At 35.5% G+C, this 27,883-nt stretch overlaps 1 protein-coding gene across 1 annotated transcript in view; it reads left to right on the top strand.

Annotated features, from left to right (window-relative positions):
- Positions 1-27,883, top strand: part of GPR158 (G protein-coupled receptor 158) — a 391,014-nt gene that overhangs the window by 221,894 nt on the left and 141,237 nt on the right. The window contains exon 4 of the mRNA XM_074324946.1: positions 17,636-17,859. Within this exon, the coding sequence (XP_074181047.1) occupies positions 17,636-17,859 (224 nt within the window). The remainder of the gene's footprint in view (positions 1-17,635; positions 17,860-27,883) is intronic.

Genomic DNA, 27,883 nt, shown 5'->3' on the forward strand with positions numbered 1-27,883 from the left:
TGACTATCAGTCATTCACACATTAGCTCATTGTGGTATGCAGAAAAGTGGGACCCCCAAAGATGTACACATCTCAATTTTCACAACCTATGAATGTGTTACCTCACATGGCACAAAGGGACTTTTTGCAGATGTGATTAAGTTATTAACATTGAGATGAGGAGATTATCCTGGATTATCCGGTGGACCCAGTCTAATCACATGAGTCTTGAAAAGCAGAGAATCTTTCCAGACTGTGGTCAGAGGCAGAAGTGAGGACACAAAAAGGGTCAGAGAAATGGCTACATTGCTGGCTTTGAAGATGAAGGAATGGGTCCATGAGCCACGGAATGTAGGAAAATGCAAGGAAATGGAGTCTCCCCTACATCCTCTAGAAAAAATACAGGCCTGCTGACATCTTGATTTTAGACCGATGAGCTCCATGTCAGACTTCTGAGCTACAGAAATATAAGAAGGAATAGAGCTGTATTATAGTTCATGTAAGAAGGAATATGAATTTGTGTTGTTTGAGGTGCCCAAGCTTTTGGTAATTTGTTGCAGCAGTAGTAGAAAACGATTCCAGTGTTCACAGTAGGCCATAGTGTTTTTTCTAGAGGAAATTGTTCACAAAGCCAAATAGTTGAGTTGGAACAATTTGCAAGTTGGTGGGCTCTTTGTACTTGGCTAGCCTTTGAGTCAGACAGATGTATTTGAATCTTGTCTCTACTTACTAGCAGGAGACTTGGGCAAGTTTTTCATACATTCTGAGACTTCCTTCATACAGCAGGAACAGTGAAATCTATCTGCTTGGTAGTTGTGAGGAGTAAGTGGGATCACATATGATATCCCCAAAATTATAATGATTATTATATTAATACAAATATGGAGAATTTAGTCCTTTTATTTATAGTACTTATATATTGGGCATTGTGGTGATTGAATGAATAAATTGTCTATAGGCAAAAGAAAATCCATGTATGTTTAATAATTTTACAATTCATATCAGAATATTTCTAATATCTGTCTAAGGTGGTATTTTTTGTTAAAAGAAATATACCACTAAAGTCACTAGTAAGAAATAAAAATCTGGGAGTCAATAGAAAAGTGAATATAATAAGTCCAGCTAATGCTGGACTCTCAATGTCTGACTTGGTACTTTATTACTTGCAGCTGAGTTATTTTCATTGTCTGTGACTCATCTTTTTTTTTTTTTCATGCTTGTGGACTGGAAGGAGAAGGGGGTCATGACATATAGGCACATGGGGCTGGTCTTGCAGAAGTCCAGGCTATATCTTCCTGTGTCAGAATCAATTCCTATCACTGAGGGCCACAACACCTCTAAGAATTGATCTCTGATCAACTGGTTTATTGATTAATTTATGTCTGAAATTCCATCTGTCAAAAATAGGTAAACATATAGAAATGCAAAGAAAGATTAAATTCTAGCTATATACATAGTGACAATAATAAATTTTCAAATTTTGCACTGGGCTTCATTTTGAACCTATTTTTACAGCTAGCCATTGATGATGTAAGTGTATGAAAGTATGTTAGCTAATCCTGATTTCAGGATGTGCAAATATATACTCATGTCCTAATAATGGGAATGTTTTTGTATAACTATCTAAGTATAACCACAGTCTGCTGTCTTCTCCTTGTGGGTATTATAAATATTGAACCAAATATGTACAGAAATCTCCTCAGTGTATTGCAGCTACTCATGTGCATGTACCTTTTTCCACTTAATTTTTGGATGTGATTTTATCTATCTGAAGCCTGGAGACAGATTACTTCATCATCCTAAACAGATGAAATAACAAATAACAAATATGTCTTCCCCTGGTTAGCTCATTGTAGCATTTTAACTCCAAACATTGATTGATGAATATGTTCCCTCCCGTTCTAGTGAAAAAGCAAACATGTGTATGGAAAGGAAGGAGATATTTACCCTGATAATGATTTCAGATGAATGTTATTTGTACCTAGAGCTAATGCTGGACTCTCCATGTCTGACTTGGTACTTTATTACTTGCAGCTGAGTTGTTTTCATTGTCTGTGACTCATCTTATTTTTTTTGCATGCTTGTGGAATGGAAGGAGGAGGGGGTCGTGACATATAGACACGTGGGGCTGGTCTTGCAAAGGTCTAGGCTGTATTTTCCCGTGTCAGAATCAATTCTTATCACTGAGGGCTACAACACCTCTAAGAATGGATCTCTGATCGACTGGTTGATTAATTTATGTCTGAAACTCCATCTGTCAAAAATATTACTGAGCACTGTGTGCCAGACAATTTTTGGCAACTGGAGAAAAAAGTGAATTAAAAAAGTGAAGTTTCTAAGCTTCCAGGACAGACCGACATCGTCCCAGAACATATTTCAATACCCCCAAACAACAAATGGGCGCAATCCTGAATAAAATGCAACTCACTGTCCAATATTATTACTAAATAGGTCCAATGTAAAAGCTTTAAGGTTTAACGGACCTTAAAGGCATGACTTCTATTCAGACACTCAAATGTCCAAATGTTGTGTGCTTTTGCTCTTACATAAACACAATTTTATACTGGTGCCAATTAAGAATCTTAATCAGTAAAACCCTTACTACTATGGTGATATTTCTAAATGTTTATACTATGAGGACCTGAAATATATAACTTCTGCTTCACTCTATACTACTCACTTTAATTCACTCTTTTCTAAATCAGAGTTCAGTATTTTTCTTCCATAAAACATAGGAAGAAAACTTTCTGGGGTATATTTTGACAATGTGCCACAAGTCGTAAAAATGTGGCTACATTTTGATCTACCAGTTTGATGCTTCTATAATTTATTCCAAGGAAATATCTATTTAAAAGGTTAGAAAAATGCATGTGTTTTTTTTAATCAAAAAAAGGAGGAATGGGAGAAAAGCGCCCCCTTTAATTTGTTCATTAAACAAATCTTCAGATGAATCTTCAGTTCAAAAAAACAAAAACAAAAAATAGTATATTTCAGGAAAATTTCTGGGAAATTCTAGTATTCATCTGCAATGATGAAACTGCCACTTCGATTTTTATGGTAGATGACAAAATTTCTCAATATACACAAAATGTAAGGGTTTTTTGGGCAGTAGTCAGTCAAATAGAATTTTGCCACATAAGTTTTCTAATGTTACCTTCTAATTTCAGTTGCAGTTTCCTTCAAAGGAAAAGGATAATATTGCCTGAGGGAAAAAAATTAAGATATTAATACTTAACATCATTTATAAGGACAACTTTTAATGAAGTTTATTATTTGCTGAACTTTTTTGTCGAAACCGATATGGCTAAATAGGAATGACAACTGAAATTCAAATTTAATAAAGTGATAGATAGGATGTCTGTGCAAATTATTTAAAACTGTATCGCTGCATTTTTTGGTTATTTTGGATTGTCTAACTTATTTCAATAGAAGATTTTTAAAAATCTCTAAATGGGATGAAATATTTAGAAAGGCATTGTTAATAGCGTTAAACTGTTCTAATCTTATTAGAATATCAATTAGTAGTACGAAGTTTCGAAGAACAACAAAATGAAGGATTCTCTAAGAAATCATCTCCATTTGTTAGGTTAATGAGGGAGAGTAAAGTATTGCACTTTATTATTCAACGTAAAACAATGTCGTCAACAGTAACATACAGGTACCCAATTTAATATTTATTATATGCATTTAACATATAATAAATGTTTTTCAACAGTTGTATGTTTACTATGTGGTACAGTCTTAAAATTTTGCTGATTCGTAGTTTATAAAACAGAAACATCACCAAACTCATCAGAACTCACAAACTGATCAGAAAAGTTTTTTTGAAGACTGGAAAAATACTTTATTGTCTTAATCATGTTCCAGATCAGAGACTAGAGATGTGGCACCTAAATGTACATATGGTCCTGGATTTCATCCTGGATGGATTAAAAATAGCTACAAAGGACATTACCATGAAAATGGATGACATTTTAATATGGACTAGTCATAAAAATATTCTATCAATATTAAGTTTCCCAACTTTGATAATCATAATGTGGTTTTGTATGAGAATGCTTTTTACTTAGAACCCATAAACTGAAGTGTTTATGGGTAAAGGGACACAATATCTTTACATTTACTCTGACATGATCCCGAAAAAGTAGTATACATATACATTTATAAATATACATTTAAATTTATAAATATACATTTAAATAAATCTGTCAAGGGAATATGAATGATAAATAAATACTGTAGAATGTAAATAATTAGTGAATCTGGGTAAAGAATATATAGGATTTCCTTTTTTTATATGATAAATTTGATATGTTACCTTTGCAAATTTAAGGTATAAATTTAGCGTTTTCCTATTATAATATGAGTGTCATTGAAGCAGTATTTATCACATATCATTATAATGCAATATTATTGTCTGTATTCATTATACTGTATATTAGGTCTCTATGGCTTATTTACTACTCATTATAAGTTTGTACCCTTAAACACCATCAGTCTTATTCCCATTCATCTCCCATTTACTGGTCACCAGCATTTTACTCTCTGTTTTTTACAGGTTGGACTTTTTCAGATTCCATATGTAAGTGATATCATACACAACTTGGCTTACTCTGTCTGATTTTATCCCACTTAGCATTATGTGCTCAAAGTTAATCTATGTTGTCGCAAATGGCAGGATATCCTCTTTTCTCATAGCTGAATAATAACTCCATTGTGTGTGTGTGTATGTGAATACTACATATATATATATATATATATATATATATATATATATATATATATATATATATGTATGAATACACACACACTACATCTTTTTAATCCATTTATTTGGGATTTCTTTGCATTGATCTTGTAGTTTTTCTGTACATTTCAAATTATTCAAAATTAAAAGCTACAAAAACCTAATTTTCAGAACATTGTGTTTCAATTCAGAGGTCTGAGATTTTTCAATAATTGTAGCGTTGGTGGGTAATTTGGGTCTTTTGGGTTTTCTGATTTGGAGCAAATATTCACTTTGTTATTCATTGCTATCTAGAGGGTCATGGTTTTAAAATATTTATGTTTTTATTATAAAAATATTACACATTTATTTAAAAAACTGTGGAATGTATAGAAAAGTAGAATTTAAAAAGCCATTTGAAAATTTATTTCTCATTTGATTTTTTAAGTTTATGTTTGTATACGAATATCTGTATGTATATGATCTTTCTAAAAACTTGGTATTATATTCATTTTCAACATCATACATAGTTCTCTTCAACTTTATTTTAATAGTTACATAGAAGTCCATTGAGTAAATGTACTTGGTTTACTTATCCATTCCTAAGTTGATATTTTTAATAGTTTATGTAAATATAAAACTATACTTGTGGAAAAAAATGTCCGGAGGTTTTGTGTTTTTTCTGATGTCAATGTAGTAAAATTAAAGTATGCAAATAGGTTAACATAGCATTCCAAATTGTCACAATTTATCTTGACAGGCTCATGATTACAGGTGAGTGTTTTAGTTTTCTCAGATGTCCTACGGTGCTACTGTAACCTTCTCCCAATGTCCTTCTCTAAATTTATGCTCAAGGCAGAATACTTGATCATCCATGTAATGAACTGAAAAGCTGCTGTTGCCAAAGCTAATAGCTCTTCATATTTGTCATTTGTCTTCAAGAAGGATTTGTTTTATCTGAAAGTTCCAAGTATCATCTTCATTTTCAAGCCTTACCAAAGCAGATCGGGATTCTGTGCATGGTAGATGTTTCAAGTTGCCCAGATCTGAAATTTCCAAATCAAATGATCACCCAAGATGATTTCTAAACAGATTTTCCCAAGACACCTGTAATAACTTATATGGCTAAAATATTTTTCTAGTTTGGAAAGATAATGGAGTGTATGTAGCATCTTGAGAAATACCATTTTGAATAAATTCTTAAACATAAGTGCTTTAAGAGCATGAGGAAAGATTTATTGAGTTCAATTTTATTTTCAATATACAGCTGTATTACAGATCAGTTAAATTATTCTTTTCAGAGAGCACTTTCATCATTAGCAATTATTTGCTGAGAATCCAATATGTGTAAAATACTATGTTCAGTTCTGAGTGTATAAATCATGGCTCCTGTCCTTTAGGGACTTAAAATTTTAAGCCATCATAAAGTACCATTCAGCAGATTAACAAAAACCCATTATTATTTAATAATAGTATGATTTCTCCTAGCTGCATATATTCTCTTGTCCTAGATAGAGACATAATTTATCAGCATAAATTGGTAAAATATTTTTGGAACAAGAAGATTAATCATGCTTTGAATCCTACAGGAAATTCAGAATGTAGAAAGCTCTCTCTTTGATTTTAGCTGTTTTGAGCTTTAGCAATCAGGTCTCTGACTTTCAGTTTTGTTTTCTCTCCACTCAACCTCATGATTTTTCCTAGTCAAATAACTTTAAGGCAGTTATTAAAGAGGAAGGTTCTCGTGATAGTACTTCACTATTTGACATTTGTGAGTTGATCTGGTGATACTTTTGAGCACAAAGAATGAAATATGATCATGATTTATTTTCTCACAAATTGCCTTTTTATCCATGAATATTGAAACATTCAGCTAATCAGCATAATTTAGTTTTACCTATATCACAAAATATATGAATAGAATGGTTTTGCATTGTGTCAATTTCCAACCTTTTATCTAGCTGCTATTATTTCAGTAGACATAATACCTATTAACTATTGTTTCTGTCCTACCTGAGAAAGATAATGGAGTGGATGGCCTTTTTCTGTTGTATGTCCTGCAGTCCTGATTGTATTTTACAGCCCAATATATTGGGTCTTTTGCAATTTTAATCTAGTTGTAAAACAAAGATACAAAACCATTGTTCTATTCTTACGGAGCACACAGTTTACTTGGCTATAGCATATAGAGCTGTGGAACGCTAGCAGTAAGCAGAGGAGAAGAACACAGGCAAATAAAGATAGTCACAAGGTCTTGGAGCATCAGGAAGAGAAGGGAACAGAAACAGAGACATCACTCTGTGTTGATGTGGCTCTCTGGATAACAGGTTGGTGAAGAGAGTAATGGGTCAGGGAAGATACATTTGAGTCTAACTTTGCACAGTACGAGTATGGTTAGCATGTTGCTCAAATCTAGGGGGCACCCTTCAAATTGTATTCTATACGAGTGGTGCCACAGACAGCTAACTTTAGATCTTTGAGCGAGCATACATTTTTGTGTGTGCCCTGCCTCACATACTCTTCACCCACCTCAGATTTTTGTCACTATGATAGTTGCTGGGCATGCTGCCAGTATCTCATCTCAAATGCCCACATAATTTCTTCCCTTTTCTGCCTCAGATTTTCTCTGACGCCCTGTAGTCTTGCTTAGCCCTTGACCAGGAGTGTGGAGAAATTGAAGTCCCCTGGGAACAACTGTCCACCAGTGGGATTGATAGTTGCTGCATAAATGCTCCGGCCTCCCGTTCTTTGGAGAGACACATCTGAGGGACACTGTGTGCAGCCTTTAGAGAGCTTCCCAGAAGACTGAGCCACATTACCCACAGTGATGTCCAAGTTCATAATGGACTTTTTACTGCCTTTTTTCTTCTTCTCTGTCTCACTCTACCTGATCCTTCACTCCTCTTTTTGGACATCACTTCCCAAATTAGTTATTTATATCCAAGCCCTTCTCTCAGGCTCTGCTTTCAGAGGACCCAAACCAAGAAATCAGCTTGAGCTCGTTGATAGTGTTAAGCCATATTTAAATCCAGAGAAAATATTTGTTTGCTGGTTGGTTGCCTTTTGCATGTACAGTTATGGAAAGAAATAATGCAATACGGTTTATGAGTGAGAGCCTGGAAACATTGTGTGATTAAAGATTTTGTTTGGCGTGAATATCAGAGGGCCCTGGGAGTCTTTTCTATCTCTACTTATTCTCTAGGTGATGTGATCCTGTCTCATGATTCTAAATAGTATATAAGTGCTGATGGCTTTTATATCTTTTTCTTCAATGCAGACCTTTCTTCCAAACTCCAGACTTACATATCAAGATGCCTACTCGACATCATGACTTGGGGCTCTAGTAGACATCCACAAACTAAAATGCCAAGTTTGAACTTAAGATCTTCTCCAAAAACATCTCCACATGCATTCTTCCACATCTTGGTTGATAGTAACTTCATCCATCCACTTGTTCATGCCAGACACCTAGGAGTCACCCTGGACCCTTTTCTTTTTCTCTCATTCCATAGCCAACTCATCAAAAAATCCTGTCAATTCCACCTTCAAACCATATCTGAATCTAGCATTTGTTACTGTTACGCTGTGGCCCCAGCCATCATCAGGTCTCATCTGGATTACTGCAATAGCTTCCCACTAATCTCTCTGCTTCCTTACCCCTTACAGCATATTCTCTACACAACCAAAGCAATCATTTAACAACATAACACAAGTCATATCACTGCCATGGCTCTCTGTTTTATTGAAGATAAAATCCAAGTCCCTACAGTGGCCCACAGTGCCCTGTATGACCTGGACCCATTACTTCTCTGACTTTATCCTCCACAACACTGCCCCACGCTCAACCCACTCTAGCCACACAGCCTCTTTGTACTTCCTCAAATATGCCAGGTATGCTCTCACCTCAGGGCTTTTGTGCTGGCTGTGTCTTCTCCCTGAAATTCTCTTCACTCCCAAGTCCCACCTCCAGCATGTCAGATACCCCTGACCTTGCTCCACTAATTTTTTCTGTTGGCACTTCTCAGTTATAACATACAATATTATTTACCTATTATGTTGATTGGTGTGTCTGTTTCCTTTTCTAGGACATAAATTTCATAGGCACAGAGATCTTTGTTTTATTCACTTATTTATCCCACTAAAACAGTGCCTACATAATTTGACACTCAGAAAATAGTTGTTGAGTTGAATAATAATTTGTTTCTGTCCAACACTGTACACCTCGAGGTACTCCCAGTTCTTTCTATCTCATACCTTATTCAAAAAATGATTTGGAGTGCCTTATAGAAATATACACTATGCAACAGAGTAACAATTAATGATGAGGAAATTGGGTAAGAGTGAAATAATGGTCATGAAATGAGTCAGGGATAAGGTTAGGTTTTCTGCATTTACTAGAAGGGGGCAATAAGTTTTCATAAGCAAAGAGGAACTCTCAAATTTTGATTAAGAATGATTGAAAAATTTACAAAATACTTGTCAAATGTAGCTAAAATGTGACTGGGACTGCTTGTTACAGTCATATCTTTCGAACACTAACAAGATCAAATACACAAAGCAGTTAACATACTGCAGTATTTTTCAGGTTTGAGTGATTCAAGGTGCTAAATAGTCTTGGTTCATAACATCTAGGAGAATTACATCTTTGCAGATACAGGTGAAGTTTCAAGTTTAATTAGTATTGAAAATAAATATATATATTGCTTGGCTTATATGTAGCCAGGAGCTTCTTAAACCAATGAGAAAATATCCACTTATTTAGCTAAATCAAGAAAACAAAGACTGGGTTAAGAAAGACTATTTTGCAAAATAAAGATTTTGCATAGATACTTTTTCTTTACTAACTTAACTTTTGTTGTGGTTCTGTTTATGGTAGCTTGATTTGTTTGAGGAGTGTTTACAGTTATTAGGAATCACTGTTCTTTGATGCTGATGTCCAGTGTTCTTAAAACCATTACTTTTTAATATTTTGTCCAGTATTTGTTTGTTCATTTCTAATTGGAAGGTAAATTTAAGCCCTGTTCTACCATCTTGGCCAAAAAGGGAAATCCTGACCTCTGTCTCTCAAATCTGATCTTAGAGCTCTTGACATTTGGGTCACTCTCATCAGACCACCTGAATTCTTGCCAACATTCTCATCTTATTTGGCACAGAGAACCTTTCTGGCTTCACTTACATGACTATCCAGTTTGTACTCAAGAGTTAATTAATTCATTGTTTTCTCCATATCCTATTTCATACTTCATAGCTTTTGATGTATGTGCTTGATCATTCCTCAAGTTTGTGTCTGTATGAGATACCTGTTTTTCAGCTCTTCAAATGCCACTTGGCCCAACTTCTTACTCTAGTTCACTGCTGTGACTGTTTCCTGAAAGCGTCGAATGATTTTGCATAAGTACAGATATGTTATGCTTTGTCTCAGACTGGAAACTCATGCCATACTTCTACTTTCTTTCTCTGCTATGGGGCACTGCTGAAGTCATGGCACAGGATGCAGGAACCTGCTCTGGACTCATAACCCAGAAAATGTATGATAGGTAATGACTCTGAAAGCCACCTATGATCAAAGAGACAGCTGATGATGGAGAAATATTTCTCTCTAATCCCTTGTTATCTTCAGGCTCAGGAGGGCCTGGAGGATTGAGCAAAGGCTCCAGGTCCATTACACAACCTTGTGTTGGCTTTTCCTCCTTCCCTGCAATGCTATTTTCACAATCCTCTTATTCTCTTCCCTCAACTGCTCTGGCCTTCCCATTTGTTTCTAGGCTACCGATAGAAAATTGAAAAACTACCTTGATTGGATCTCTTAGTAAATCATAGTATTTTATCCTGGATTATTTTTCTGCCACGTAATCCAGCTAGTTACCCTGTATTAAGTTGCTGCGTTAATCTATCATACCTTCATCCTTAAAACTGGCCTTCTTCATTCTCAACCCACATTCTTACTTGAGTTGTTGAGAAATATAAGACTTTACAAGATTAGCTTCCATACTTTCTTCTATACTTCATAATGGTTTTCAACTGATTCCTTCCCACTATAAAAGCGTACTTTAAAAAGCATCTTTAATCAAATTTTGGTTCAAGATGGTGGATTAGGTAAACTGCATGCCAGGCTGACACCAAAATTACAAATAAATTATAGAACAATCTACTTCAAGAATCATCTGAATACTAGCTAAACAGAACCCCTGTAACTAAGGATATAAAGAAGAGACCACATTGAAACTGGTGGAAGGGTTGGAGATGCAAAATGGGCCGACCCCAAACCCACAGATAGTGATTGAGCACCAGGAGGGACACCTCAGTGGCAGGGATTCCCCCAGCAGAGGGAGGTGTCCCAGACCCACACTGAGCTTCTCAGCCCAGGGGTCCTGTGCTGGGAAGAGAAGTTCCAAAACATCTGGAAATGAAAATCAATGAGGACTCTTTCTGCCCATCGTAGTGAGACAGAAGGTGGCTGGAAACCCAGACACCCTCTTAAAGGGACCACACATAAACTTACTTACTTGCAAAAACTCACCTGGTTCCCATGGGAGAGGCAGTAACTTGAGGGGTGCCAGACAAAAGTGGGGAAAGACTGAGTTGTGTGGCTTTGGTGCGAGGGCTGGATGGATAGCAGCCATTATCCCTGTGTGGAGCTTGCCTCACAAGTAGCTTACAGGAGGACTCCATCTTTTCTATCTAGAACCCTCCCTCAAAGAGCCATTCTGAGACTGCATTCTGGTAAAATCCTCATGTGCACATGACCTTGGTGATGCCCTGTGTCCCCACTCCACACATCTAGTACTGCATTGCCCAGAATATTCTTGGCTACTGAGCAGCCAGCCCTACCCCATAGGTGCCGAAGCCTAATACAGCAGCAGATAGCCCACAGCAGCCCAAAGAACTTTGCTTGTGGGCAGTGAGCCACAACCTGTGCCACAGCATCTCTTGGGTGACTCTTAGGTGATTCTTGGGGACCTGCAGGCCTAAGGCAGTGATGATCTCAGGGCATTTTTGTAAAGTCGTCATAGGCCCGACACTGCTGCAAGAAGAAAAACTGCATTAACTCTGTACAAACTACCGCCCACAATCTGTGGCTCCTTGGAACCCCACCCTGCCGACCTAGAGCTATATCTCAAAGGTACTCTTAAGACCGGTTCAACCAGCCCAGCCTGTGCACCTAAGGAGGCTCTTTTGACAGCTGAACCTTACAGGCATTCGGCAGGTGGCAATATGCCTAGGGGGCCCTGGCCTTTTACTAAACTGTCCCAGGCCCAATACTGGTGGCAGACATACTCAGTTCACAGTGAGGTCATCGCAACATGCCAACAGGTCCAACACAGGCAGCTGCCAACCACATATAGCATTGTAGCTCCACTGGGTGGCTGCAGGCCATTAACAGTCAAGGCTGAAATTGGCCTGCAAGGGAGCCCCTTCCAAAAGACACCAGAAACAACACACCCAGAGGCCAGCTTCAGACTACACTAGAGCATTACCTGGTTAGCCTCACAATCAGCAACATAAAGGGTGGGCACAAGAGCCCACAGGGCCAAATCTCCCTCTGAGGGGTCAGCCACCACACAGAAGCTCATACACTATGGGCATAGCCAGTCCTCACAGTCAGCCTGACAGTCAATCCCACCCACTGATACGCCAAAGCAATAAAAGCTCAACTATATCAGAACGCATACAACACACTCAAGGGACACTTCTAGAACACGGACACAAGAGATCAAGGACACTGTACCACTGGACCACATAGAACACATACTACATAAGTCCACGCAGCAAAGACTGAGAGACAGAGGAGATCTACCTAATACATACACACAAACACAGAGAGGCAGCCAGAATGAGGAAATAAAAAAACATGTCCCAAATAGGAGGAACCTCCAGAAAAACAACTAAATGAAATGAAGGCAACCAACCTACCAGAGGCAGAGTTTAAAATGCTTAAGGAACTTCATGAGAATTTTAACAAGGAGATAGTAAGCATAATGAATGACTTAGAAACCATAAAAAAAAAGTCAGAAATAAAGAATACAATACTGAAATGAAGAATACACTGCAAGGACTCAACAGAAGATTAGATAAAGCAGAAGACTGAATCAGTGATTTGGAAGACAAGGTAGCATAAAACACCCAATTGGAACAACCTCAACAAATAATAATAATAATAATAATAATAATAATAATAATAATAATAAAGATAGCTTAAGGAACCTCTGGGACAACATCAAGAGTCACAACATTCATATCATGGGAATACCAGGAGAAGAGAAGGAACAAGGAATCGAGAATCTAATTGAAGAAATAATGACTAAAAACTTTCCTAACCTGGTGAAGGAAATAGACATTCAAACCCAGGAAGCACAGTGAGTCCCAAACAAAATGAACCTAAACATGCCCATACCCAGACACATCATAATTAAAATGGCAGAGGTTAAAGACAAAGAGAGAATCCTAAAAGCAGCAAGAGAAAGACAACTAGTTACTTACAAGGGAGCTCCCATAAGACTATCAGCAGATTTCTCTATAGAAACTTTGCAGGCCAGAAGGGAATGGCAGGGAATAGTCAAAGTAATGAAAAACAAGGGCCTACAACCAAGGGCCTACTCAGCAAGGCTATCATTTAAAATTGAAGGAGGGCTAGAGTTTCCCAGACCAGAAAAAGCTGAAGGAATTCATTATCACCAAGCCAGTATTACAAGAAATGTTAAAAGAACTTCTTTAAGCAGGAGAAAAGAGAAAACAAACAAATAAGGTCAAAAAAACCTTCAAAAACAAAAAAAATATGAATAATAAAATGGCAATGACTGTATACCTATCAATAATCACTTTAAGTGTAAATGGTTAAATGCTCCAATCAAAAGACATAGGGTACCTGAAGGAATAAGAACATGAGATGCATACATAGTCTGTTTTCAAAAGACCCACCTCAGATCAAAAGACACACATAGAAAGAAAGTAAAAGGATGGAAAAGGTATTTCACACAAATGGAAATGAGAAAAAAAAATGGGGTAGCAATACTCATATTGGACATAATAAACTTTAAAATGAAGACTGTAATAAGAGACAAAGGACATTATAATAATGAAAGGATCAATCCAACAAGAGGATGTCACCCTAGTAAACATCTAGGCACCCAACATAGTAGCACCTAAATATATAAAACAAATATTGACGTACATAACGGCAGAGATCAACAGTAACACAGTCATAGTAGGGGACTTTAACACCCCACTGACACCAATGGATAGATCTTCCAGATAGAAAATCAACACAGAAACAGTGGCCTTAACATGAAAAGACCAGATGGGTGGATTTAATTGATGTTTTAAGAGCATTTCACCCTAAAACAGCAGAATTTACATTCTTTTCTAACATACTAGGAAGTACAAATTGGTAGTCACAAAATAGTCATAGGGATGGGAAATGCAGTGTGGGAATATAGTCAATGATGTACAAACTATGTATGGTGTCAGATGGGTACTAGACTTATCGTTGGGATCAATTCATAAATTATATAAATGCCTAACCACTGTGCTGTACTCCTGAAACTAATATAAAATAATATTGAATGTCAACTATAAATAAATAAATTATATATATATATATTATATATATATATAATATATATATTATATATATATATAATATATAATAAAATAAATATATATGTGTATATATATATATATATATATATATATATATATATATATATAGTAACGGGATGTAAAGTACAGCATAGGGAATATAGTTACTAGTGTTGTAGTATCTATGTATGGTGTCAGATGGATAGTAGATTTGTGAGGGTTATCACTTTGTGAGGTGTGTAAATGTTTAATTGTTATGTTGGTTTGTATACCTGAAACTATAATAAAAAAATAGCTGTATATTCCAAAGCAGTAAACAACCTAAAAAAAAAAAAATCTTTAATCCACTTCTAATTGTTTCCAGTGTTAGAAGAAATATCATCAATTTTTCTTAGAGTTAGTTTCTCCCATCTATGCTCTTGATTACATCTCAAGTTCTTTCTTAAATAATCTTCCCATATCTTTCTTTAATTTCCAATGGTTCCTTTTGCTGACTACAGCTATGTTCAGATCTCACCCATAATATAAGAAACAAAGCAAAAAACAAAAATCATTTTGTTGACCCCATCATTACTCCTATTAACCATGACCTTTTCTCTTTTTTTATTCAATTGAACATTTATAGAAATAATATCTTAATTTATCACATATTTATTCCTTTACCCCGGGTAACCTAATTTCAATTTCTACCACTCTTTGGAAACTACTGTCTTAATGGTCAATGAAGGATAAAATAACTATTAAACCTCATAGCCTTTGCTCAGTCATCATCTTTGATAACATTCCAGCATGTTCCAGTTGATGCCAGTTTTCTTTTTTGACACTGTAAGAACTTATGTCTGTCAAGCTTCTTCCTCTTTGCATTCCCTAATCAATACCTCATCCCCTCCCAGAGCGCTCTGTAGGTTCTTTCTCTGACACTGGTCCTTTTCCCACAACCCAGTCTAATCGTACTTTTCACTTCTTATTGTATATTTCTCTTGGACAATGAGTTGAACCTCAAACTTAATTTTTATAAAATGGAGCTTATCCTTTCTATTCACTCCTACTATTCCTCAGCTCTTTCTTCTGACTTTCTTGTTTATGAACAAGTAGGTTCCTTTCTTTAAGACACCAATGGATTCATAATTCCACTTTATGAAGTGTGATTAAGAAATACGGTGAATGTTTAAATAAAAATATATTACAGTAAAAGACACATTGCCATTAATCCCCTCAAAATACTACCCCTCACTTCAAACACACTTTTCCCATCGTTCTTGCCACTTTCTGAAGCAGTTCTGGAAGTCCTCTTTCATGAGTGTCTTTAGTTGTGCTGTCATGGCTGCCTCAATGTACTGAATCTGTTCAAAACATTTACCTTTCATGGTCATTTTGACTTTGGGGAAGAGCCAGAAGTCACATGGTGCCAGATCCAGTGAATACAATGAATGAGGACACATTGTAATTTTTATTTGACAGAAATTGTCCTACCACAAGTAATGTGTACGGAGCCTTTCATTGTGATCAACAAATACAGTGAAAGCTGCTGCCAAGTGCCATCCAACAGAAAGGCAGGGATTTTCAATATGGGAAGTGGTGCATGGAATTTTAGTAACAGTGTGTGACAAGTTTCAACTCATTTGGTGCAGTCAGTTGGGTGTGAGCTACGATTGAGAGCAGGTGTGTTTTAAAGTGTGCTGTGAATCCATCATGACAACGCTCCATGTCACACATCATTTCTGGTATATGGCAATTTCTGTCAAATAAAAATATTATGGTGTGTCCTCATCCACCTTATTCACTGGATCTGGCACCGTGCGACTTCTAGCTCTTCCCCAAGGTCAAAATAATTCAGGGCATCGAGGCAGCCATGACAGTGCAACTCAAGACACTCGTGAAAGAGGACTTCCAGAACTGCTTCAGAAAGCGGCAGGAAAGAGTGATGGAATAAGTGTGTTCGAAGCAAGGGGGCGTAGTTTGAGGGGGATTAATGGCAATGTGTCTTTTACTGTAATAAATCTTTTTTTTAAACATTCATCATATTGTTTTATCGCACCTCTTACATTTCCCATATTTGGAGGAGAAAACTAGGCACTGTGATTTATATACATTATCTCATTTATTCCCCCACAGCAATTCACATTTCATACATTAGTAAACTAAGATCCAAAGTGGTCAAGAGACTTGACTAATATCTCAGAGTTGTGTAGGGATGCAAACTACATCTGTTGGACACTAAAATTTGTACACTTTTCTCTGTGTAATAGCATGACTATTAAAAGGCAACATATCATGAATCATCAAAGAAATATTCAATTATGTTTTGCTATTGTATTTATTAAGGAAGGAAAGCGGACAAATACATTTTAGAAAAACTGTGAATCTTCAACAAGAGTTTGAAGTAATAAAGACTTACTGTTAAACTTGGTGTTATTAAAATACTGTTAACCATAATAACCTCTTTCCAAATTCCTCGATCAAGGTTGTGTTATATACTGAACTGTGTGGTGTGTGGTTGTGTTATATGCTAAACTGGGTGTATATTTACTAATGTCTTTTTTCTTGAGTTCAGATTGGAAATAGGGTTTGTTTTTTACTATGTGTTATTAATCAGATATTTTTCAATGTTAATCTCAACAATTAAAGAGAATCTTTACCTGTTGGACTTCAGAGCTAAGTTAAGTTTGATAACTGAGACAGAAGAATCTAACATTAAAGGGAGGATCAATAGCAGCAGTTAGTTTATAGTGTGGAAGTGTCCAATGTGTATGCAAAATAGGAAATTACACAGTATGCTGTAAGGATGGATTGTACTCTGGGCAAAGGATGCACCATCATTAAGCAATTGCATACTGAACAACTGTTGATTAAGTACCGTTTTATCCAATTTAGACCTAATGAACTTGGTAGATGAGATCCCTGCTGAATCAAGGAGCAATCAAAGCTTCATTCTGGATTCTGTGCCAGCTAGGTCAAGAAGTTCCAAGTGTTGTATATATTTACTTGGTACAGGAAAGACATGACTTTCTTATCCTTCCTTCTTTAACAGATATTTATGGAATATGATTTGTGCTGTAGGGCATATCAGTTGGTGAGTGGTAGATAATGATATAAAATAGAAAACTCTTCCCTGCCTTTGAGGAGTTTTATTTTCATTTTTGTTAATTTTCCTCAGTTATTCGGAATGACAATTTTTTTTTTAAAATCAAAGGGGTAAAAAGTATTTTGTTTGAGTCTAAAGGCAAAGTAACTCTCTCCTCTAGCAAAAAGGGAAAAGGAATGAAGAGGTAAGGATGTGTTATAACTCTGTTCTCAGTCTCAGCTACCTCAGAGGTGCAATGACACTGTGGTTTTATTTGGAATTTTCAGGAAGGGGTCCGGATTACCATTTCGCAGGAAATGCAAAAGATGTGTCAGAAGAAGCCCATGTCTGCCTACCCTGCAGGGAGGGCTGCCCCTACTGTGCTGATGACAGCCCCTGCTTTGTCCAGGAGGATAAGTATTTGAGACTTGCCATCATCTCCTTCCAAGCCCTGTGTATGCTGCTGGACTTTGTTAGCATGCTGGTGGTCTACCACTTCCGCAAAGCAAAGGTAAACCCAGGTACCCTGGTTATGATCTTCCACTTTATTATGAAGATGACCTCTTGTTTTTTTAAGCAAATAGAGTTTTTCCAAATCCCAGTATCTTCTCTATTAAGCAGAAATCTTACTATAATAGGAACAGACAAGAGTATGAAAGTTACATTTTTAGCTTCCCAGGAGTAATGGGGATTAAAAATATGAAACTTTATAATAACATTTTCTTCTACAGAATGTTTCCCCCTATTTAGCCTGCAGCTCAAGTATTTCACTGCCTTAAAGGACTCTTTTTCATCATCTCTTTGGCCTCTTGAAAAACATATTCTGCCAATACCCATTATTTTGTTAATTTTTCCATATCCAGAAAACTTTGTGATGTTTATTATGTTTCATTTCTTATTTTTCTTAGCCATATTTGAAGATGGTAAATAGACTCAACTATTTTTGAGCATATTATACTTTGAAGAATGAATTTATTCATGACCTTATATTTGGTGTTGCATTAGTATCCCAGAATAATAGTGATCTTAGAAGCCTATATAGCTTTTGAGAGAACCTGTCCTTTGGTTCTGTTCTGAGAAATCAAAGAGTAGTATAAGCATTTTTAGGCTTCTCAGTCGGGGGTGGACGAAATGCTAAAATGTTCAGGGCAAAGCTTTCTGGGGAGCTGTCTTCAGTGGTCACTCAATTAATTATATGTAGCCAGTGTTGGGTCAGAATTTATATTCTCTTGCTTTCAGAAACTTATTTGTGCCATCGGAAAGAAAAACAAAGCCTCAAGTTTCCACCTTTTTTGAATTCAAATGACCCTTTTATGTCAGCAAAATTGTACAAATTGGCTCAGATTACAGAGCTCATTGAAACTAAATTGTTTCCATTAGGAATTAAAAAAAGAAAACAACTCTGTGAATTATATCTATTACAAAGCCTCAAGTTAACATAAAACAACAACAACAACAAAAAACACAAACCTCTGTTGAGATTCTGGAAGAATGTATCCATTATGTTAATTTATAGACGTTAATGGTTATTTTAAATAGTTTCATTAACAGAAGCACAAAACAAATCAAGCTTTAAGTCATCCAGAAAATGTACACAGGCAAATGGTTCTTCATTTAACCCATACTTGTCTTTGTTTTGCAACAAAATATGTGTTAAATTGTATGTATAATAAAGTAGCAGACATAGAGTAGGGCAATATCTAATCATTGTTACCTAGTAAAAATAATTGGTTTTTTAAAAGCCTGTCACAGGTACAAAAGGTAGAATTGAAAGGTCTATTTATTAAACGGCTCTGAAATCTCTCTATAATATAATATAATATAATATAATATAATATAATATAATATAATTCATTTACACAGTGTATAACTCATAGTTCTTTATGCATTTTAATTGATTTTAATCATTAATGATTACTGTGCTAAATGGAGTTAGTGATATATTATGGGTAGAATATTACATTGGATATTAAGAAAATGAAGATGGTCCTTGCTGGATGAATGTCTTAATCTATGTTAATGTTACTTAACATTTCCAAAGTTACTAACCATGCAAATTTCTCTGGACCTTCATATGAAATGCTACTTTATGGGGCTACCATGAGAATAGATATCTTTAAATGTCATTTGGTGAAATTTCTATACATACAAACTAGTTGGAATACATAAGTTAGACATTATCTAGTTTTAAGATGGTCACTTTTTGAAGAATCAGTCAGTTTTCACTGATTGTGACATAATATAAAGGGGGAAATTTTTAGGAAATAAATTAATAAAGTAATAAAGTCAGTGAACATATAAATAAATTTGTTACTAATTTCCTGGTTTTTATTTAGAAATAGGACACAATTTCAGAACTAGAATGGAACAACCTCTTGTTTTATAGAAAAGAAATCCCAGCCTCTGAGAGAGTGTAAGTTGCCCATGTAACACATCTAGGTTGGGATGTTTATGTTGTGTCTTACTCTGGCACTCAGAATAAACACTGTGGAAGATTGAAAAGTGTAAGTGAATAAATTGAGGCTAAGTGAAAATATGGATAAGGAAACTTAGTTGAAATCAAGGGTGAGGTTAAGATGTGAAATGGATCCCATAAGGGCAGGTGTACTGTCCTTGCCCAGTGCTAGAAAGAAGAGCTTCTTTCTAGGAGATGTCTAAGGGCAGTGCAAAGAGGAGGAAAAAGTAAGTCATTGTTCATGAGATGAAAGGTGGCCAGTCGGCCAGATGGAACTTGATTATTCCTAGCACTAAGTCTTGAAAGAAATTTCTCCTCTGGATTCTTATACAGAGAATATTATTAAATGTAGCAAATGATAAATACCTTTACAGGAAATAATAATAGTTGTGGTAGCTTTGTTTCTGTCAATATTCCTGAATGTGTGCTAAAGTTTTAATGCTTAAACATAGCTCGGGCGAATCAGTTCTGTAGGTGATATCACAACTGTGGTCCTGATGCATAGTTCTTTGCGGTTTAATGTTAATGCAGGGATACTTTGAGAATATCTAGATTAGAGTTGGTCAGTATGCAGCACACATGTACCACACAAGGCCACAGTGAACACAGAGGGTCCTCTTTCCCATGTCATCCAGAATCAGCTTCCATGTCACCCTCCTATCAAGCAGGACTTTATCAGGTTCTGTGCATAATCTATTTGCCTTCCTGGATCTAGGAAAATGGGAGGACTGAAAATTCTTCACATAAGCTTCCTTAAACATAGTTGCTCTTTACTCAGTTATCCAAAGGTATTCACTGAGTGATAACAAATTCGAGATTATAATCCCTGTTAAGATTGGAGGCAGCTTTTCCTTCTGTTGCGTGTGAGGCTGTATAATGTAACATAACATAATGTAATGTAACATAAAATATAACAACATAACATCACATAACATAATATAACATAACATAACAATATAATACGTAGTGAACCAAACTGGGCGTAGAACTGACATGCACTAATGAAGGCTGAGGCATCTACTCAGGCACACACCTGAAGAGAAGTCCAATCTCCCATCTACAAGGAGACATCCTGGAGGAACACATGGTTAGGGAAGGAGCCTGAGCTACAATCTGAGCCTCGTCCCTCTTTCCTCTTTCTCTAGCATGTGAACCAGATTCTTTCATCCAGTTTCACCCGAATTCATGGTATGTGACACCTTAAATACTTCTGGTATATGAACTATATTTCATTTAGGGCGCATTAGAAATAGATTGTTTGGGAACTTAGGCCTCTTTTATTTATATTAGATTATTTCTTCTGTGAATTGACGGAAATAACCACACTGACAAATCGAAAATGGGAAAAGAAATGCAGTGTCAAACCCAGCCGCTGATCTCGTCCATCTAGGCAGCATGCAAATAGCTATCATGGTAATAGAGAGGCACTTTTCAGTTCTAAAATAAGATATTAGCTGATCTTGCATATCAAGAGATATAAGATGATAAGGAAATTCATGTCTTTCAGTTTGTTTGACTGACAGGGAAGTTCGTTTTTGTTTTTTCAAATTCTATTTGGTTACATAAAGTTTACCTGTGCCTAAAATAATCAACTTTGTAGTTGCTAAGTACCAACAATCACTGGTCAAAAGTCATTTTATCATTTAGCATTAATATTTTATAATTTTAAACAACACAAACTAGATTCCATTATTTTTTAGGGTATGGCTTGTGGTATGACACCACAAAGAACAAATTATATTTTACTCTACACAAACATTTAGGGTAACTAATTACCTTTGTTCTTGTGCCCTTGGTTAAAGATTAAATCTATCAATAAACTGTGAATGATTTTGAATGCAGTGAGTTCTTCTGAAAGAACAGCGATTTTAAAACAGTATTTTAAAGATCCTGAACATTGTTTTCAAATTATTTCTACATTTCACCAAATATTATGACAAATAACATATTTTTCTATTAGCTATTCTGAAGCAAGAGTACGGTTTCTTACAGCTTAATAATGTCAAGTGTTAGTACAATTTATTTTCAAAAGAAAATTTCAGAGATAAAAGAGACAATGGAAGGAACAGCAGCTTATTCCACTTCTGAAAACAATCTTTTGCTTGGTTTATTTTTAGTAAATTTTAGCATTTTTGTTTGAGCTTAGTAGTTTGGGGGGAAATGATAGTCATTTTTAAAAAATAGACATACTGTGGCTTGTATTTTCCCTTCTATTTCTGTAATAGTTTTTATTTATTTTTTAATTAGAAATTAGTTGACAGGGATTTTATAACTGCTCATTTTTGGTTTGGAAAAGTAGATGTTTTAATACAGAGTCTGATTTTTAAATGAAATTCTAGTAGGCTAATTTTGGTGTTCTAATGCTATTTTGGTGAAATAAAGGGAGATATAGCACTTTTTATTGTTATGTAAAATATACATAACATAAAATTTACCATTTTAAGTGTAAAATTCAATGGTATTAAGTACATTCACATCATTGTACAACCATCACCACTATTCATTTCCAGAACTTTTTCATCATTCCAAACTGAGTTTTGTACCGATTAAACATCCCCCTCTCCCCTACTTTCTTTAGCTGCAAATTTGTCTTTTCAGAGTACCTCATAAGTGAAATCATACACTTAGTTGTCCTTGTGTGCCTGGTTTATTTTACTTAGCATAATGTTTTAAAAGTTTATTCATGTTATAATATATATCCAAACTTGATTTCTTTTAATTGCTGAATAATATTCCATTGTACGTATTTACCACATTTTGTTTATCAGTTCATCTATTGATGGGCATGTGGTAATTTCTACCTTTCCACTATTGTGAATGACACTACTATGAATATTAGTGTACAAGTGTCTGTCTGAGTCCCTGATTTCAGTTTTTTTAATATAACCTTGGTATGGAATTGCTGAATCATATGGTCGTTCTGTGTTTAACTTTTTGAGGAACCACCAAACTTTTCCACAGAAGACAGACCATTTGATATTTTCACCAACAATTCATGAGGGATCCAATTCATCCACCTCCTATTATTCAAAATCTTTTTCAATGTCTAGTTTTCGTGACTTGGGAGTTGAGAGACTAAATATTCTTCTATTTTGCCTTTCTCTTTCAAATGACAGATTTGACAAGGTAACTTCTAAAGAATTTTCAAGCACTAAGATTCTATGATTCTTTGAATCTGAGAGATTCAAATTCTGAATATGGTGTATTAATATTGTAAAAATATTAGCTAGCACTTCTGAGACTATTATCTCACGGGCTAATGGATTGTGGGTGTAACTGTCATTGGATCCAGATGACTCTTTTAGCAGGTTAAAGAGTTTGGAGAATAATAATAACAACAACTGTGTCTGCATTCTAAAATCAAGCCTGATTAATGCAGTAAGCAGTTCAGGGGAGCATTGAAGCTACAAATAAGAATCATGTCATACTAGCTTTGTGAGATGAATTTTTCAATGTCTTATGTGTATGTAAAGACTCATTCATTGAAGGGATTTCTGGACCATTCCAAGAGCTCCCAAAGGAGAAAGTATTGCAACTTTGTCCTTAATTCTGCACTTTTGTCCTTATATGAGGTAAGAAGACAAGAACTAAGTAAAAGTTATATCATTTATAATGAAATGTTTGATTTTGAAACACAATACCTGATATTATTTGTATAATTTTTCTTTCCATGAACTATGTTTAAACATATGTATGAAGAAACCTGAAGTGTTAGGCTTGAAAGATAGTGAAGTATAATCATGTTTCCTGACTTAACTTTCAAATGATCATTTTTAGGATCTAAGAAGTCTGTTTAGGGCCAGCCCCAGCATTACAGTTAGGTGAGGGCAGAGTGTGAGGAAGGAAGTGTGGGCTATTCCAACATCAGTGCTCCTGTCCCCAAAGTGTTAGGACCTCACATATTTGCCTCTTGAAAGCTTTCTGAGCTTTAAGGTCTTCATATATAAAATACAGATATTGTTTAAGTAGGAGTAGTTGTTGTTCTAACGATGAGTGGAACTTGAGCTAAAATATGATGGCTACGTCCCATCAGTTTATTGGAGCACTGTGTTACGAAGGATTCTGACGTAGCGAATGGATTTATTCTGAAAGGTGATTCTTGTTGGCTAACTTTAGCAGACATAGGTGTTAGCAAGGAAACTAATGAAACACCTGCTTCCTATTTTTCACTCCTTTCCTAGGAGTTTCAGGCTCAACGGAAATAGTGAGGGAAGAAAAACTACCGATAGAGGATGTGAGAGGATCTTTGTGATAAGCACAGCCATGAAACTGTTTTGTTTAGGAATAGCCCACTTCTTGAAGAATTATATCAAAGTTCAGGGTGTCTATAGAAGACGAACTGCTATATCTAGCCAAGAAATAATGGATGTACTAGGCGCTATCCCATTCCACAATTTACTAGTCAGTTCTCAAGTATTTTGAACTTGACACAGTCTGAAGTATATGTTGATAGGTGCTTTACCCTAAATTGTTGAAGGTAAATGTATTTCAAATAAAATACAATGCTTTCAATTCTTATTCATTTTTCTTCTCTTCTGACAAATACCAGGGGTGCCAAAAAATGTATACACATTTAAGAGATGTTATTTATGTGTTACCTTTCGAAGTTGAATTGAATTACGGTAGCAATGTGTAGTATGACGTTTGTTCAGAAGATGGTATTAATCATATGAATGCTAGCGTCACCATGCGACAGGCAGGACAGTCAAAGAAAATGGCGGAAACACGGTTGTCATTTGTTCGAGGAGCACAAGACCATTTTGAAGTGGTATTTGAAATTCAAGAACATTACGGAAGTACAACGACAAGGGAGGCGTGAGTATGCAACAGAACCCCAACACGCCTACCAATTGCACGCATTTGTAATAAGTCTGAGACGCATGGCACTGTGTGTGATGTGCACAAGGGAAGATCCGGGAGGCCTCTCACAGCCACAAGTCCTGCTTCTTCTGCTGTGGTGTTGGAACAGTTTACATGCTCTCCACAGAAGTCTACCGAACAGTGCTCACTGTAATCAGAAGTGTCTGGACGCTGATGTAACCACTTGGAGCACCTCTTGTCATTGTGGAAGTCATACGTGACTTGTATTCATCTTTGGTATCAGTATATATTAAGTATTACAATTTTAATACAGTTTTTCCTTACTCAAAATGTGTATACATTTTTTTGGCACCCTCTGTATATGTGGTATATGTTCATAAAAGTGCCAGAAGAAATTTGATCTTAAAATTTATGGCCTCCATCCCAGCATACAACATGCATCCCCCAATGTATTTTGTCAACAAGAAAATATTTTATGAGTTCTGAGTGGAGTTCAGTCCCCAGATCAAATTCAGAGTTTCAGATCTTTTATTTTTTCTTATTACTGTGGAAATTATTTAGCTCATTTGTAGGTTACTTTTTCTTAAAGCTACTTTTGTTAGCAATCAGGAATGTCTACTTTTTCTGGTCATGAGTCTTTCCAAATTACTAAGGATGCACTTTAGAACTATATATAGTATTTAAACAATTAAAATAAAATTAAAAGGCAAATTGGAAAAAGTATTTGGATATGATGTGATAGTAAAGGATTGATATTCTTAATCTAAAAACGAACTCTTTTAGGTATCAATAAGAACTACAAAAAAATACCAAACAGAAAAATAGGCAAATAAAATTCATCAGAAATTTGTAAAAGAAAAAACCAAACAAACAAACATAAAAATCTATTCTCTATATTAATGAATAATTACAAAAGGCAAATTAAAACAGTGAGATATACTTTTAAAACAGTAATTCTCTGTGTTGGAGAAGATGTTAGGAACTTAGGTGCTCCCATCCATTGCTGATGGTTGTGTAAATTGGAAGAAACTTTTTAATGAAATTTGGAATTATGTGTAATAAACTTAAAAATGCACAGTAGTTTTACTTCTAGGAATCTCTACTAAAGAAATCATATATGTGCACAGGACTTACAAGTATATTCAGACGTGTTTATCATAGCACTGTTTATGGTGCAAACAAACTGGGAACAATTAAATGTTCAAAATTGGGTTAGGTCATCCATACCGTTAAATATGTAGCCTACAAAAGTGATATTATAGAATACTAAATGATGGGAAAAATGGTTTTTATATATTTATTTAATATAACCTTCACCACCACATTTCTACCATGTATTAAAATTTTACTTCAGCACTTTTCATTTTTAATCTTCTTCTCTCCTTTTTTTTCACGCCATTCCTCTCTGCATGCCTTTTTCCATTCCTTCTTTTCATTCATCATCCATCTGTTGAGCCCCTACTGAGTTGGAATTATTACTCATACTGGGAATACAATGATGAACAAGACAAACAAGATCTGTGCCCTTCAGGAGTTTATATTCCAGTGTGGGCCTGGTGGAGATAGGCAACAAAAAAATAAAGAGGAATGTATCAGGTGGTAATAAGTGCTGCGATCAAAATGAAATAGTAAAACTTGACAGAGTATAACTTTGGAGTTATAGAATTCTTACAGCCACTATGTAAATTAGTATTGTCCCCATTTTATATTTGAATAAACCAAAGTATAGAGAATTGAAGAATCCAACTCAGTGTTACTTGGGGAAGCTAGGTCTCTTTGAACATTCAGGTCTATTCGACTTTATATTGCATTACAACTCTTAACTACTGTGCTATACTGTCATGTGGTTACAATGCAAATATTTATCTTAAATTCTGAAAAGTAGTCCCAGCCAATCTGGCCCCACTGTGGTAATCTAAGTTCTAGGCCTGCATGAATTCTTCTTTCTTCCTCATTCCCTTATGCCTCGTCAAAACTTACATGTCCTACGCTTCATTCTTGCTAGATGTCTGCTAGTTAACAGAATAAATTAAGTGCCTACAGGCACCATTTTAATAGCTTTATATATTTCTTGGCTCTGCTCATTTGTTACTACATAGTTTTGCATTTTAATGGCATCCTTTAATGACTTAGCCCAAGGAGAAACACATACATATAGTACAATGGTATAGGGGTATGTGTGTGCATATATGTGAATGAATATGAATGCCAGTGGTAAGGGTACATATGGGGAGAAGCAGGAGAGTGGAGAAAAATAGTTTAGCTCTTTCTTTCTGTGCTTCTTTAAAAATGTCATTTAAATAACCTCCTATTCTAGCTGGTGGCAGCAGTATTAATTATGAGTTAATGAAGAACAACTAAAGTGATTATGACACATTTATATATGCCTTAAGAGACATAAAATGCTTAACAATTACCAAAGCTCCATTCCTCTTTTGAGGCACTTATATTTACTTATGCTTATGTGAATGGAAAAGCCAGTTATATATTAAGTATGCCAAAAATAACTTTTTAAAAATTGATGTACTTGTATACTGAATTACTTGCTATTTGAAAAATATTGTAGAAAACCAATCTGTTTTTTCCAAATTTCTTGGATCTTCATTTTAAAAGTCCATTCAAATATTAAGTAAGCAAAAAACTTTAAGATGATTTTGATACTGGCTTGCCCAGAAGAGACTAATAATCTAGTGGGGAAATGAATATAAGGAAATAGAAGATCCATAAAAACATGTACTAAAGTGTACTGAGTACTTGGTGAGGCAGTAGGGATAGCGATTAGGGTCATAGACTTTACAGTTTGACTAAGTTGGTGCCTCTCCTGGCTTCTCACATAAGAGCTCTTAAACCTTAGGTAAGTTACCAACCTCTCTTTACCTCAATTTTCTCCTCTGCAATGTGGGGATAATAAGAAATCTATTCACACAGGGCTGTGGTGAAGATTGAAATGTGTGGACTCTTTATCTTTATAAATTTATTATAAGTAATGATCTGTGGAAAGGGCTCAATAAATTTAGCTATTACTAGGAGGTACGTACAAAATATAAAGATAGCAGCATAAAAATTAGAGTGGTTAAGCGTGGTCTGGGGAGACTTCAAAGAAGAAGTGGCACTTGAGAAAAATTTCACAAAATGAATTTCACTGGTCAGGCTGATTAGACCTAAGAAGGATAGGCTAGGCAGAAAGACATGCATGCGGAGATATTAGGGAGCACAGCATACATTCAGGGAAATGCAAATATTTCAGTGTGGATCCTGA

The sequence above is a fragment of the Rhinolophus sinicus genome, linkage group LG02 (genome assembly GCF_036562045.2).
Source record: "Rhinolophus sinicus isolate RSC01 linkage group LG02, ASM3656204v1, whole genome shotgun sequence".
In the NCBI taxonomy this organism is placed as follows: domain Eukaryota; kingdom Metazoa; phylum Chordata; class Mammalia; order Chiroptera; family Rhinolophidae; genus Rhinolophus; species Rhinolophus sinicus.